General features: G+C 37.6%; 2 protein-coding genes across 3 annotated transcripts in view; both read right to left on the bottom strand.

Annotated features, from left to right (window-relative positions):
* Positions 1-404, bottom strand: part of LOC124159679 (acid-sensing ion channel 4-B-like) — a 39,544-nt gene extending 39,140 nt beyond the window's left edge. Inside the window, exon 1 of the mRNA XM_046535589.1 lies at positions 397-404. Coding sequence (XP_046391545.1) covers positions 397-404 — 8 coding nt within the window. The remainder of the gene's footprint in view (positions 1-396) is intronic.
* LOC124158759 (cyclin-dependent kinase 12) overlaps positions 1-14,293 on the bottom strand; it is a 97,646-nt gene that overhangs the window by 20,708 nt on the left and 62,645 nt on the right. Inside the window, exon 14 of one of the 2 annotated variants that reach the window (XR_006864867.1) lies at positions 4,164-4,517. Coding sequence is in view for 1 of the 2 variants with exons in the window: in XM_046534056.1 (XP_046390012.1) it covers positions 4,513-4,517 (5 nt within the window). In the remaining variant the exon portion in view is untranslated. Of the gene's footprint in view, positions 1-3,606; positions 4,518-14,293 lie in introns of those variants that run through there. The other variant, XM_046534056.1, reaches the window with a different exon arrangement.

Consider the following 14,293-nt stretch of genomic DNA (forward strand, 5'->3'; position numbering starts at 1 on the left):
GTTCCACATTTATATTTTCCTGTATCTCAAATGTTAAAAAAAATTACTTTTGAGAAAGTGATTAAAAGTTTAAAGGTTACATTTCCTAATTTTAGACACAGGCTGATGTTGACAACAGTCAAACTTAAAAGCTCTGGAGATCTTTAAATTATACCGTCATTTTTAAGCGAGTAATCCGTCGCCAAAAAAAGACCCATCGAGCATGAAGTATGCGTCCTCTCAAACCCATTACCTAAAAATGTAACTTAAAGAGTCGACGCGAAATTTTTAGGAGAGATAGCTACAATCATTAAATAATGCTGTCGCTACGCACGACAACTCTCCATGAAATACTTACTAAAAGGCTATAATTTGCCCACATAAATTTTAACTGCTCATCCACCCTTTTTAGCTAACCTGGACATGGTCACGAATAGGATCGGCTATTCGAAAACCACGCGACATTTATTCCAGCTAATGCAAAATCAATTACTCTCCATATCTTGAACAAAGTCTTCTACATCGCCTCAGAGAACGTGCGAGATTCACAGAGAACGGCAGTCACGATGCCTACCACTATGCAGAAGTAAAATCTTTCACATAAGATTCAGAAACTCTCCTGTCCTCAACTGAGAAGTAGTAATAATTCATCTTGACCTGGATCCTCGTATAGCTGCTAGGCAAGGTATGACATAAAACTGAGCATTGTGGAGACATGAATGAAATCAATGACTATATAGTGTCCTTATTCCTACCATCGACAATATGAAAGTCTTGATCAATAATTTAGGGTAAAGCTATAAAAATCGATTGAATCATGGATGAAAACGCTATAACTAAAGTTCATCGTTGTCACATCAGCGCACACATTGTAAATTTAAGTAAAAATTCAAACACCTATTCTCAAAACAGAAAAATGTGTGTTAAATAGTGTGATGATAAAATATTTTAATTCAGAGTCGGTACTCACCCCACAGATGATAACAGAAGGCGTGAATAATGATACGAGACGCGGAAATCAACAGTTGACAATCTCTTGCCGCCGTCTCTCCTCAGAAGCCGGCGGAAAATCCTTTTGTTTGAAGATCCACAGTATTCCTGTCAGAAACAACTCAATCTTCCGGACCATTTCAAATTGGACGAATATTTAAATCCGCTGCTCTCTCTCTCACTTCAAACCATATCGTAACTGACTCCGAATCAAGCATAAAGTGTTCACATAAGCCGAAGAAAATGTTCACTTCAGTAAGATGATTTAAATCCTCTGTCACTTCCACTTCCATTCAGGGTAATAATCAATGAAAATTTATTCTTGAAAACCGCCTATTTTATGACTTCATATTATTTGACAAACGGATAGGCAATCAAGACGTAATGAGTGGACATATTACTCCTCATCGACCGGTCTTTCTTCGTGAGAATTATTTACTTCAAAATTAAGCTATCAATCACCTTGGAATTTTCAGGGTTTACAGTGTAGACTATTGTCAAAATTTTCCCGTATCTAAAGAAAATGTCACCTCGTTATTGTTCTCAGGTGTATTTTTTTAAAGCTCTTCATCTACACTTGAAATGCAGGAAAATGTTGACAATTTTCTACTCTGAATACCGTAGGAATTTCAACTGAATGACGTAACTTTTAAAATAGTAATAATCGCGAAAAAGGACAAAATACGACCGGTCGAGAGGATGTGATGTTTACTATTACGTTATGATACCTACAATGATAGGGATTTTCCTGGACTTATAACACATAATCAGTAGAGATATTTCTGGACTTCCAGATGGTTATGAGCGATCCCTATCACTGCGATGAATTTTCCAAATCACAATCAAAGGAAAAAAATAACATTCAAGTAATTGACGAGCCTCAAATTCAGCCCCATTGCGATTCTAGTAGGTGTATCTAGATTTAATAATTCCAAATGCATAAGCAATCGAGATGAGCTTATCAAGAATATTGCAACCAATATCCCTAATAAGAATAAAAGCCCACCCAGTGCACCAAGATTCATACAGTTTTCCCGGATCATGGATGACATATCTATGCACAGTTAGCCATAACTGATACCTTTTGGCCTCAATGCACGTCGTATCTCACTTGCATAAGTTCGATTATACATACCACTTCATGGGTATGACTAAATTCCTTCCAGAACAGTATGGTAACTATCTACCATTTCAAAGCGCTTGAAATTGGAAATACATGACTGCTATTAGATAATGAACAAAGGACCAAAACTATTAAGATTAATAGCATTAATTAATCATAAACAGGCCCAAACAAATTCATAAACAAGTCCAGCAAAATATTCGAGCTGTCTGATTGAGTTTTAGGCCGACCAAAGTCAGTGCTTGTTGTCGCCATCTGTTGCTTAATTGAACAGGCGTGAAACTGTCTAAAATTATACCGATGAAAAATTCCATCCCGTTTAATGCTTTTATGGTGAATAAAGATTTTATTCCTGCAACCCGTCCTCAACTAGACAACTAATGAGCATAAAAATGAATACATGACAAAAGTTGCAATATAAAACTCTGAATTCCTGCGTAACATAATATTGTTCAGACACGAGCCTCTTTCTAAATCACGGAATAAGGTAAAAATTACAATAACTCTATTCATAGACTCGACTACCAATACTAAAGGAGTACTTACACGATGCATTTAGCCGCGCGGGTAGATGCGTTAACACATTCACCATCAAAATTGCACCGCGTGAACACTCAAAATTGCGCCAATTCACGAATACATGTCCAGGGTATGGCTCCTGTTCAATCTCCGTGCATCCGTCCGAGCATTTTTCTATATACATACTTGCACGGTAAAATGCATTGTGTAAACACGGCCTTACACAGGATGGTTTAACTCCTTACACACGAGCAAAATCGCCCTCGCAAACATGCTTCTCTTAGCCACTCGATGATGTGAAGAACCTGACACGAAAACAACTGAACCTTATTCTACGTTAGGAGACTCAAGTCACCGTAAAATTAAAGCGAATCTTACTGGAAAGACAAAGTGAAATTGAAAATTCAATCGGCAGAAAAAAGGTTTAATTTAAATGCTTTATTTAGAGTAACTCTTTGACTTCATATAGAGTTATTGATTTCTATGATGATATACGCTTAACCATTGAGAATAAAACATGAGCATTCTAAGGCATTTTGTGAAACTTGTGTTCATTTTTATCAAAGTCATTTTAAATTTCCTGTCGTAACGATATTAATGAGCGATTTCGTGAAATCTGGGATACGAAACAAGGCCACAAATTGACCTTTGCACGAACCATATTTACTTGGAATTACCTGATAAAAAATAAGTCACCCTTTCCTCTCATCACTCGTCATCCTTGAGAACTTAAGATTACTCGGTGCAAAAAGCAATAACCGATAGAGATGTAAAGAATACACACACTTATCAAAATGCTAGTCTATCATTAAATATCTTTCTCGAGTAAAATATTCAAATAGGTAGCAAAACAATGACCACGTCCACATGTAATCAGCTCGAAATAAGGAATGGATAGGGTTTTCTAGATACCTGACCACCAACAGATGTCCCCTCCAATCAAACTTTCCAAGGCCAATCGACGAACAACTTTTAATTTTATAAATAGTCTTTGATCCTTTAAAGCGTTTTAATTCGTATGTATAAACGCCATTTACAAAAAGGAAATTCATTCTATCGCAACAACAGCCAAAATAAAAAAACATGGACGTCAGTAAATGTGGGGTACTTCAGCAACAATGAAGATCGCTCTCTTTTCCCATGAAAATTTCATTTCTAGTCATGAGAATCCACACCTACAGACTGAAAAACCCATCCACAAGTTCCTCAATATGTGCCACCCGCCATGTGCAAACAATCTTTCTTCCAACTGACAAAAAAAACAAAAACAACTTATATTCAACCTGTCATCCACTCAGACACATGCACACACGTGAAATTTTCGTACCACTCACATCCTACGGGATAATAGTTCAAATCATCAACGCTTGAGAGAAAAAAACGGAACATTATAATTTAAACGGAATGGGGAGGAATGGCAGCGCCATATATTTGGGCGACACCAGCGCCACTATCTGCACGGACGCAAGGAGACGAGAACAATCAACATCTCCCAAAGCTTCTCATCACAAAAATCAGCACCAATGATGGCCATAAACACAATCAATCGAACCTTTTAATTATTTTCCTTCAAACAAGGTATATCTCTCTTCTCGTCTTCCTGATTCTGGTTGGATTCTTCAAAAAGTCGAGTCGTGAATTCGAGGTCCTCAAGGGGTTGATATGCCTTTCGTAGAAATCTTCATTCATTCTTTATTGCCATTCGGATTCGTCTTATTCGTACATTCTGTCTTCGTGAGAGCAGAGGTCGGAGACGGTTCCATGTCGGTGGTCAAACGTCGAGGTGGAGTCTACGGCAGGAGCAACAGGCCCGGACGGTCGCCGGTCTTCAACGCCTCCTGGCGGCGAATCCTTCGTCCGGTTCCCGGGCCTCGACCGCGTCTCCGCCTCTTCCTCCGATGCTATCCTGTTGGGACATCGGACAAGGGTTCAAGTGCGGAGGGAGGAGTTAAATAGGGTGAGGGGAAAGGTTGGGAAGACAAAAAATAGACAATGCGATTAGATCCTTCTAGTATAATGATGACAACCAATTTATAAGATACCAACATTATCACTAACAATGATTGTGCCAATTTCATTGCCGCAAAAAGCAAACACTTAAAGCAAAATTTTGAACAGTGATTCAAATTCATAAAGACTTGCCGAGAGAAAAATTCTCCCGTGTAAGGCTTTAAGGGACAACGATTATAGTGATAGGTACGCTTAGGGATACGAGGAACTCTACATTCAGCTCTTGAGAAACATCAAGTTGGGCAAAGCAAAGCACTGAAGTCAGAAAGAATGAGACACTGCTTGGCTATTGAAGTGACATTTCCAGCTTTTTACAGACCATTACGGTCGATCAAATGTGGTATTTAATATCAGTAAAGTAAACGGAAAAATGAATGGCACTGCAATAGAAACAAGAAAATGTATTTACAACCGTCAACCTTATATCGGTTTATAAAATAACTTTATTTGAGGAATAAATTCGAATATTAACAAATCTTTTAGAACAATTTCACCGAGAATAACAGCGGCTTGTATAAACTCAAAAACGATTGCGTAATTTCATCGAAAATAGCTTCTGATTCAAAGCCATTCAATGAAATATTAAATTAAAGATTGATGCGCATTAACAATATCTCACGGAGATAACATTTTATCATAGACAAATCGAAAAAAATATACAACAAGGATAAAATTCTAGATGAATAAATCATTTTGCTTAGATCTGGGATACGAACCAGGATCACCCAATTGCCGGCCAGGTATGCTACCAGTGTAACTGGTTCGAATCCCGGCTACACCAAATGATTTTTTCATCCTTAGTGTATATAACTTTGCACCCGTGCCCATGACTGCGTACAAAGTTACTTGTTCAATGTGGTACATTGAAAAAAAAGTTCGTTTCACCCGGCTATATCTCACCGAGTGGAAAGATTTACCTACACGGCAAGACTAGCTCATACAATCCCTGCGCGTAACTTCATGTACTCAAGAAACAAGCCCTTTTACGCCAACCACCCAATGACCAGTTCCTTTTTAATTCAAGCCTCGTAAGGTAACGCCAAACCAGGTTTCTAAAAAAGAACGAGGCTAAATGACGGGGCATTTAGCCTCGTTAAATGAACGCGTGAAGTCAGGAAAAGAGTTCATAGAAACTCTTTGGTACTTCTTAAGAGACATTTGGATATCCACATTTCCCAAAAACTTATTAATCACAATTGAAACGTCACTACAGAGGGTTAATTCTCTTGAAATATCATGACGTCAACGTTTTTAAATCTTCTACGATGATGGATCCCTAATCGTAAAAGAAAATCGCTTAAAATAACTCAATGATGCCTTGTTTTGTGATGTCTAATTGTTAAAAGACATATTCTTAATAATCTATACTAAAAATATGCAAGAATCATTAGAATATGATGGAACCGAAACCAGAAATATCGGTCGCACAATTCAATAAGCACTTCGAAGAGTTTTAACAAATTAATTGCAGTAGTCCATTCCATCTCAAAAGAATCTATTCTACTCCTCACCGAATCATTAAGCTAACTAGAACAAAATGTTGCGCGTACTATTTACCAAGCACCTATTAGTCTTTTAAAAATAAATAGATTGACTTCAATCTATCTACTCTATGACGATCACATCACATTTACTGGCACTTAAATCCCTGAGTAGGACTTCAAACGTGAAAGTATACCAGTAATGATCATTTGCATAAATACTTATGTCGGGAAAAACAGACTCGAATTGTACTAAAGAAAAAACGCAAAATATTTAGAATAAATGAAGAGTGAAAGATTGAAGAAATAAATTGCTTCCCTCCCTGACCGACAAGTGAGCTTGAGACGCTTCGGGAATCGTGGACCACACGTGGAGTTACGCGACATGTAAGGAATAACCAGAAAAGGTTGGCAGGCTTTAAAAACTTTATGATAACATAGGATCGTTATCATCTTATTGAAACTGAAGTAGAAACCGTGGCGAAAAGTTCAACGTCTAAATGAGTTCCGCAAAAAAGTTCGCGGAAAATGTCATCAGTATCTAAACGAATTGTTAAATTTCGAATTTATTCGAGAACGGACTAGAGAGGTTATTAAACTCATCTGCAACGAATTTTAACAGTGACACACAAGGCCTTCTATAACGTCTTTATTAGGTCAAGTTGGCATCATATTTTACATTACGACAGAAGCTATAGAAATTGATCGCATTCTTGTTATAGGCATAACGCCACGATTTAACTAACAATAGGTAAACTAGCCGACATTGGATTTTATTTTATATTTGAGTTGGCGATTTTACATCACTGATGACGCTAATACCGGAACTTTAACGTATATGCGCGAACTAAAAGACATCACGGGCGTGGAAACAATCGCTTCTCAGTGTCCGCATATAAGTCTAAAAAGATACGGCTAAATAAAACAAGAACGCGATTTTCTTCAACTGATTTCGGAAGAAACTGCAGATAAGCCAAAGCACCATCAAAAGCTACATTCAGGGTGAACCTGGGCGACGCTTTGCCTTTATCCCGAAATTATCTCAACTGCGTTGTGTTTCAACAATTTCTAGTTAATTTACTTATTTTTCTGGCACAATCGACATTGTCTCAGTCGAAAAATATGAGGCTAAACGCTGAATAAGTTTTAAGTACAGGAAAGTTTCATCGGACAAAATTTGCTAAAATCTCAATAGTCGTCGTAATAATTCCTGGATAGTCTGCAGTCTGTAAGGTAAAATTTTTAGGAAATAATCCCGTTAATTAATATATTATAATAAGGAATTATATTCACATGGTCTTGATTTCATGTTCGCATTTCAAGTTTGACATGACTACAAAAAATACAGTTCATAACATTCCTGACAAATTCATTAAAAAAAACTCGAAAGGCTTGGAGCTAAAAGAATATTGCCGAGAAAAAAGATATTGATACAAACGTTTGCTTCAAAACATTCCTAGCTGGTTTTGACGTTCAGAGATCCAGGGGCGCAGCTAGGAATTAAGGATGGGAGGGTTTAGGTGCAACTAATACCGGGTTGTGTGAAGGTATGGTATACCCTCCAGGATAAACGGTAGGTGCGAGATTAATAAATTGCGGAATTTTAAGATGAACGGTTCAAAATGGTGAGTTTTACGGCTTTCTGAGGGATATTTTATTGATCCTTACACTATTCTATTAGTAATATCAATCCAATTAAGTACAATGGATTAAACTTAAAAATTTCTCTCAGCTCTGGGGGGGGGGGGGGGGTTTAACCCCCAAACCCTCCCGCCCTCGCTGCGCCACTGCAGATGTCACACTAAAAGTATTAGTAAGGGCTACAATGACTTGATAATAAGCCTGAAAGACTGAAGTGGGTGTGGGTTTTTTGATCAATAGTTGCTGAATAAAATAAAGTGTACTTAAAAAAAAAAACTTATAAAAGTGAATGATTACACGGCGATTTCGAAGTTTCACTCGATAATGACCATTACCATTTACTGGTAAAATATTTTCGTATCCTTTCTAATAGGTTCTGTATCAATTACAGAGGTTTCAGCAGCCAAGGACCTGATTGCTAAAAAATTGCAGTCAATTGTGTAATTCTGATAAATATTTGATGACACAGTGAGAAGTATAACTTACTTTAAACGAAGGATATTGGTAATGTTATTTAAAGTAAGTTATAAAATCCTCGTTTAAATAATACAATATACGAACAGGTGTCACAACATATTGTTTTCGTTACCGGTGCATAAGTTGAAAATTTCATTGAACATCTATACAAGCGTAATGCATCTATTGCACCTAATTTTGTTGAATAAAAACGACTGATCAAGACAGTCTTCAAAATATTCCAAGCTGATTTTGACGTTCTCAGGTAACTAAAAATATTAGCACCGGCTGAAATGATTGATAATAAGCCAAAAAAGGCCAAAACGGGTTAATCGCTATCATATTAATTGATTAAACATAATTAATTAAGCTATTTTAATGAAGATTGGATAAATTAAGTATTTAGAAAAGAGGAAAGAATCAAAAAGAAAATTTGAGGCATGAACTATACTTCGCTGGCCAATATGACAACAAAAATTCTTAAATCCTAACTTTGGCAAGATTTCAACTTACTGAAATACTAAATAAGAAAGTTACCGAGGGGTAAATTGTATTTTCGAAGATGATATTTGTTTCATACGCCAAGAGTTTCAAGAACATAAGGGTTCCAAATCGTTCGGATTTTTTTATCTAGGCGTTCCAAGAATACAAAACTTTTGACACTAACGGGTTTCACAGTTTCGCACAATATTTCGATTGTATACAAGGGGCGTTACCCACGCGGACATGTGCCAGTGTGCCAGAGCTACTTCTATTGATCGCGTCTTTCCCCTTAAATTGCTCCCGAGAGAAGTTCATGATTTGCTGCCGAACATTTTTGGAATTCTTCCCATCGCATGGAGAAACAGCCTCTGGCTGGTGATTCTAAAATAATGAAGTAAACCGAATTTTACGTTCCGATTTCATAAAAATTTATGCCGGAGGGGAAATTCTCTCCGAAATAGCAACATTTTCATTAAAAAAAGGCTTGTTCGACAGCCAACGGGTCAAGTGCAATCAACTTAAAGTTATTTTTCAAGTAAAACTTCTTGAAAATTTTGGACCACACAATAATTAATTGGTTATGGACGATACTATTCCATGCCAATCAACACATCACGGAAAACGAAAAAAACATCCATTTAAATCATAATAAATTGTGTTACGTAGTATTTTCAATCGAACAAAATTGGACTTATGCGATTAAATCCTGGCCCTGGATATTAATGGCTTAAGTTTCAATAGACCTGTTCACACGATGCCATGGGCGTACCCCAAGCAGGGGGCATCTGCCCCCCCCCCCTTGAAGCAAAAGTAAATTCAGTTCAAAACGAAATTTTCGAACAAGTTTTTTTTTAATCCTATAAAAGTGAAAATTAATGTAAAAATGTAATTAAGATAAAAATATTTTCTCTGAGAAAATAATTTAAAAACTAATAAAACGCTTTTATAACTTTCTTGAAGCTTTTGTTTCCTAACCTTTTCTGTGTTACAACTTGAACGATCACGTCTTTTTAGGTTGCGACTTTCCACCCTTTTTAGAGTGGCATAGTGATACTCAAAACTACTAATGACTTCACTTTAGGGTAAGTTATGGTCACAATAGAACAGTTCGTAAAAGAGAAGCGCAGAAAACCACGGTATTCAACAGAAGTTATGATACGGAAGAGACGTTATGAAAATTTTTAGAGGTTTTAGCATTATGACACCCTGTTGTATCATGTCCCTGATCTATCATAGCTTCATTACTACCGCAATCTCTTCACTCATTTTTGATTTCCTCCATAAACATAGCTTTTCCTAACTTCAAATAGCTAACAAAATCCCCTGCCGCAAATGGTAGGATGGTAAAAGGAGCATGTAGGTAAGCCTCCAAGTTCTTCGCCTTAATGGAGGATTAATATTAATTATTAGTTTTTTTCTATCCTTGTTATCCGCTCATTTACTTAATTTGAACGCTATACCCACCACTATACCACACTACATCACCCACATAAACCCATCACTCAGTATAGTTGCCCAGAGGAAGGAGTACGGGACATAAGGAAACACATACAAAATTTGCTGGATATCCCCCTTTATCAGGGCCCCCTAAAACTTTCTCAGGGTCGTGTAAGTTAAGGGGACGGATCCTTACGGCTAACATTGCTTCAAGCTCCCTTATGTTTCAGCCGGCCCTACCGCACATATAGTGACAACCGAATCTCAAGGAAGCCGTTAAGACAAAAAGAATGAACATTTTCTGCATCATTAGTCAGCATTGGGTACCAAAAGACCACTCCGATGGGGCGGATCACGCATAAACACCAATTTCGCACGTCATCGACGCGGATGACGACCTGAGCCAACTTGTACGCGCCCACTCTGTAATCGTGTCAATTTCAGTGAAATGATACTGAAGGTGAGACGTCAATCCTCGCTAATTAACCTTAAAATATCAAGACCTACTGATAAAACGAACTCATTTTGTCAACGATGGGCCGAATAATATTAATGCGATTAATGCAATATTACGAATGAAAATAAGGACGCAATGATGATAAATTAAAAAATCTGTACGCTGAAGCAACGGAGATAGAAATTCCATTCAGAAAAGAAGAAATGTTTTTCTCTCCCAAAGAACTGGTGATGCCATAGAATTAATTAACAAACATTATTTATTGAGGAACACCATTCTGCGAAACCCGATTATTAGACAGCCTCTTGCACTAAGTGGGCTATATGTTGGAGACTTAGATGTCATTCAGTCGAGAAAAATTAATTTCACTTTCATGCAGCCCTATATCTCCTCTCTCATCGATACAGCCGTCTGCTCCTTCTTCACCTTGAAAAAAAACTGGGTTCTTGCACCACTCCGTGCAGTTCCAAAGATATCTTGACGTTATATATATATATTTATTTATTTCGCGTTATTATTATACTCCGCGAGGGAAACGCGATAATTACTCAAGCCTAATTTTCTCTCGTAATTTTGGAAGCCCACGTTCACATAATGAGAGACATTTTCACGGACTTTTTTTCAATAAATCATAAAAATACGTCACACATTATGAAAATAATCACGAACCAAAATAGTTAACGAAGGCCGGAGAGTGAAATTATTGCATGTATACCCGATAAAAGAGACATGAATTCCTAACGAAACTGAAAATGGATATTTAAAATTTCTAAATATGCTGCAGACAAAACAATTGGTAGTAGAGATTTAGGGCTTGACTGAGGTTGATTCTCCTCTTTTATCCTGCGTTGTTTCATTTTCCGGACAATATTTTACCATGTTGAATAAAAACCTTTGGGCTACCCAACGTTGGGTCCACCCAAAAATTTACGCGGCGACATATCCCAAAATATTTTATTCAACAATATTTTACCAGTCATTCTTCCGTTTTCTCGAGAAAGCTTTGATTGGAGGAGGCTTACCGAACGGCTGACGAAATATTGCCACAAAGATAGACGGACGCGACAATAAACTGATGAACCTCCAAACAATCATTCTTGTTTCAAAACCATTCGAAATAGCTACATGCCATTATTTGAATCTCGTTATTTACACGATTTCGGTACAACCGATTGCACTCGCTTCGCAGAGCAAAACTGAACTATACTTCGATTGTCAAAAACATGAGTACCTGCGATAAGTTTCACATTATATAACGTGCCTAAAATGAACTGAAACACTTATCATACTCCAGATAAAAAAAAGCCGCTAGCAATTTTTACCCTATTTCAAACGCTATCAAAATAACTTTATCAAATTGTCTTTTCTCCTCTTCACACTTATCAATTTCCAGGGACGCCGACTTACAAAAAATATTGGGGGGGCCCAAACTTGGGGATCTTGCCCCGGGAAATTTTATAAGTAGTGAGCTTTAAGTTTTTTAAGCATTTTAAAAGAGTCATATGATCAACATTATAACTCCGATAACTCGAATCTCGATATCTGGACACTCCGGGGAAAATCGACAAGCCTGGCACATTTTTTCCTCACATCCATAACGAATTTTTGAGGGGGCTCGGGCCCCCTCAGGCCCCATGGAGTCGGCGCCACTGTCAATTTCATAATAATATGACGTAGTTGCTGGAATATAGGCCATTGATTTCATAGCCATTCCGTTCAATATTCGTGGGACGACGATGCCCGAAAACATAACTCTTTCGTAAGTATTTTTGAATGTATACATCAACACATTTTAAAATTCCATAGCTTACGAACCGATATGATGGACTTAACCCCAATGTCATCAACGATTTTGGGTTTATATCACATATCTGAACTAGTCTGACTTTAAGAAACAAATAATACCATGTTACTTTCAGAGGTGATCGTTTCCGATAACTGTCATTCGTTTTATGTCCTTCCCTTACATCACCTTATGACCACTAAGAAACATATAATTACGCTGATTTAGACTTGAGTGATTTCGTAGGGCATAGCTCGGTCAGTAGGCGTACGAAAATACTTGCGTTACTGCCATAAAGGCGCGTTAACTCAACCTTTGCCTATGCAGCACAATGTTTCACTCAGTTTGCCACGATTTAGAGTACATGGAAATGCGATTGAGTTGGCAATTCATTCGTTCTACCAATTTCACAAATAGTAATTAAAATACACGTCGCAGAATGTCAGTTTTTTATTCATTTCGTCGGATTTTTGCTTTCAGTGTTATAATTTGATTTATTAAGTTCAACAGATTCAGGCTTCAATTGGTGGAAGTTAGCCATATTTAAATAAATAAAAGATCGTAGCACTTTTCCACAAGAATTTTTAATGCGTGCAACGCGTTTCGGCTCACGGAGCCACGTAGATACCAGATGACGCGCCACCACATTCGGTCAAATATGGTAGCAATAGATTTCAATGGATTCGTTTACATAATAATAAAAATAAATAATTAGGGAATAAAAACTACACGGTGACACACTAAAAATCGGGTATCAAGAATGCTGAAAAAAATTATATACCAAAAAAATACCAGAGCAATGGGCGGTGGTTCAAGTGATTGTGATGGCCACCGTGGCTGACAACATAGGCTTATCATGTTAAACTAAGAGCCGTGAGTGGTGCATTTGCGCACCTAAAGACTACAAGGAGAAATAACGAGACCCATATCGGGGAATAATAGAGACAAAATTTGAAGCATTACCACCTCAGTGGTGGAACAGTAGGGTGGGTCAAGGGGCAGTTGATTCCCAGCAGAAAGAAAGACGCATATTAAAGGATATCACTCATAACAGCAATACATTGTATTAACATGCGTTCTTACCCTTCGAGATTAGTGTGGTAAACTATCCGCTGCAACAAATATATATTTAATTGCAAATACTACATAACCATTGAGAGGGCGCCAAAATACAAACGAAATTTATCTCGGCACCATCAGATTCTCTCGATGGTGCGCCACGACTGAAGCCATGGTTTTGCCTACAATCTTTCCTCTCGTATTGAAGCGATTCCGTATCCCTTATTTTTAACCCAACTATATATTTTTTCCTTAAGTGTGCCACCTACACGAGCTCGATACTAGGAAAAAAATTACCGCTGACTTGTAATTAGCCAGCACACTTCGGCACGAGTGGGTCTTACAGCAAATTTTCCGAGGACAAATTAGGAATTCCTCCAATATCAAACCATTCAAGAGCTATCAGCTGCATTATTGGTGTCTTTCTCGGCCTTATTCAAGCTTCTCAGGGACCCTCAAACGGTGATATATTGATTATCATTTCCGACACAAGCAATAGGGTAGTTTCCTTCATCAAAGAAAACGAAAGGCATTGATTGCGATTCGTTACCCACCAATAGTGTATTCATAATACACAAATTATTTGGTTTTTGAAATACCGGTTTAGACGAATGGCAAGGGTCAAAATTTATCCTCATTTGAAAAAGGCCAGATTGGCGCCCATGCGATTGCATTCCAGGTGACGTCACAGGGACCTAGTTTCTACACGAGAGGATAGGAGCTATACATCGTCTGAGGTTACCAATGCATGCATGAGGCACAGAGCTCAGGGAAACATGTCTTAATAATCACCTATTAAAACTGGCTTAGGTCGGAAAGTTTTCTTCGTTTGATAAGGTATTAATAAACCTTTTTTAAGCCAAGCGCTACCAGCC

The sequence above is a fragment of the Ischnura elegans genome, chromosome 5 (assembly GCF_921293095.1).
Source record: "Ischnura elegans chromosome 5, ioIscEleg1.1, whole genome shotgun sequence".
Taxonomy (NCBI): domain Eukaryota; kingdom Metazoa; phylum Arthropoda; class Insecta; order Odonata; family Coenagrionidae; genus Ischnura; species Ischnura elegans.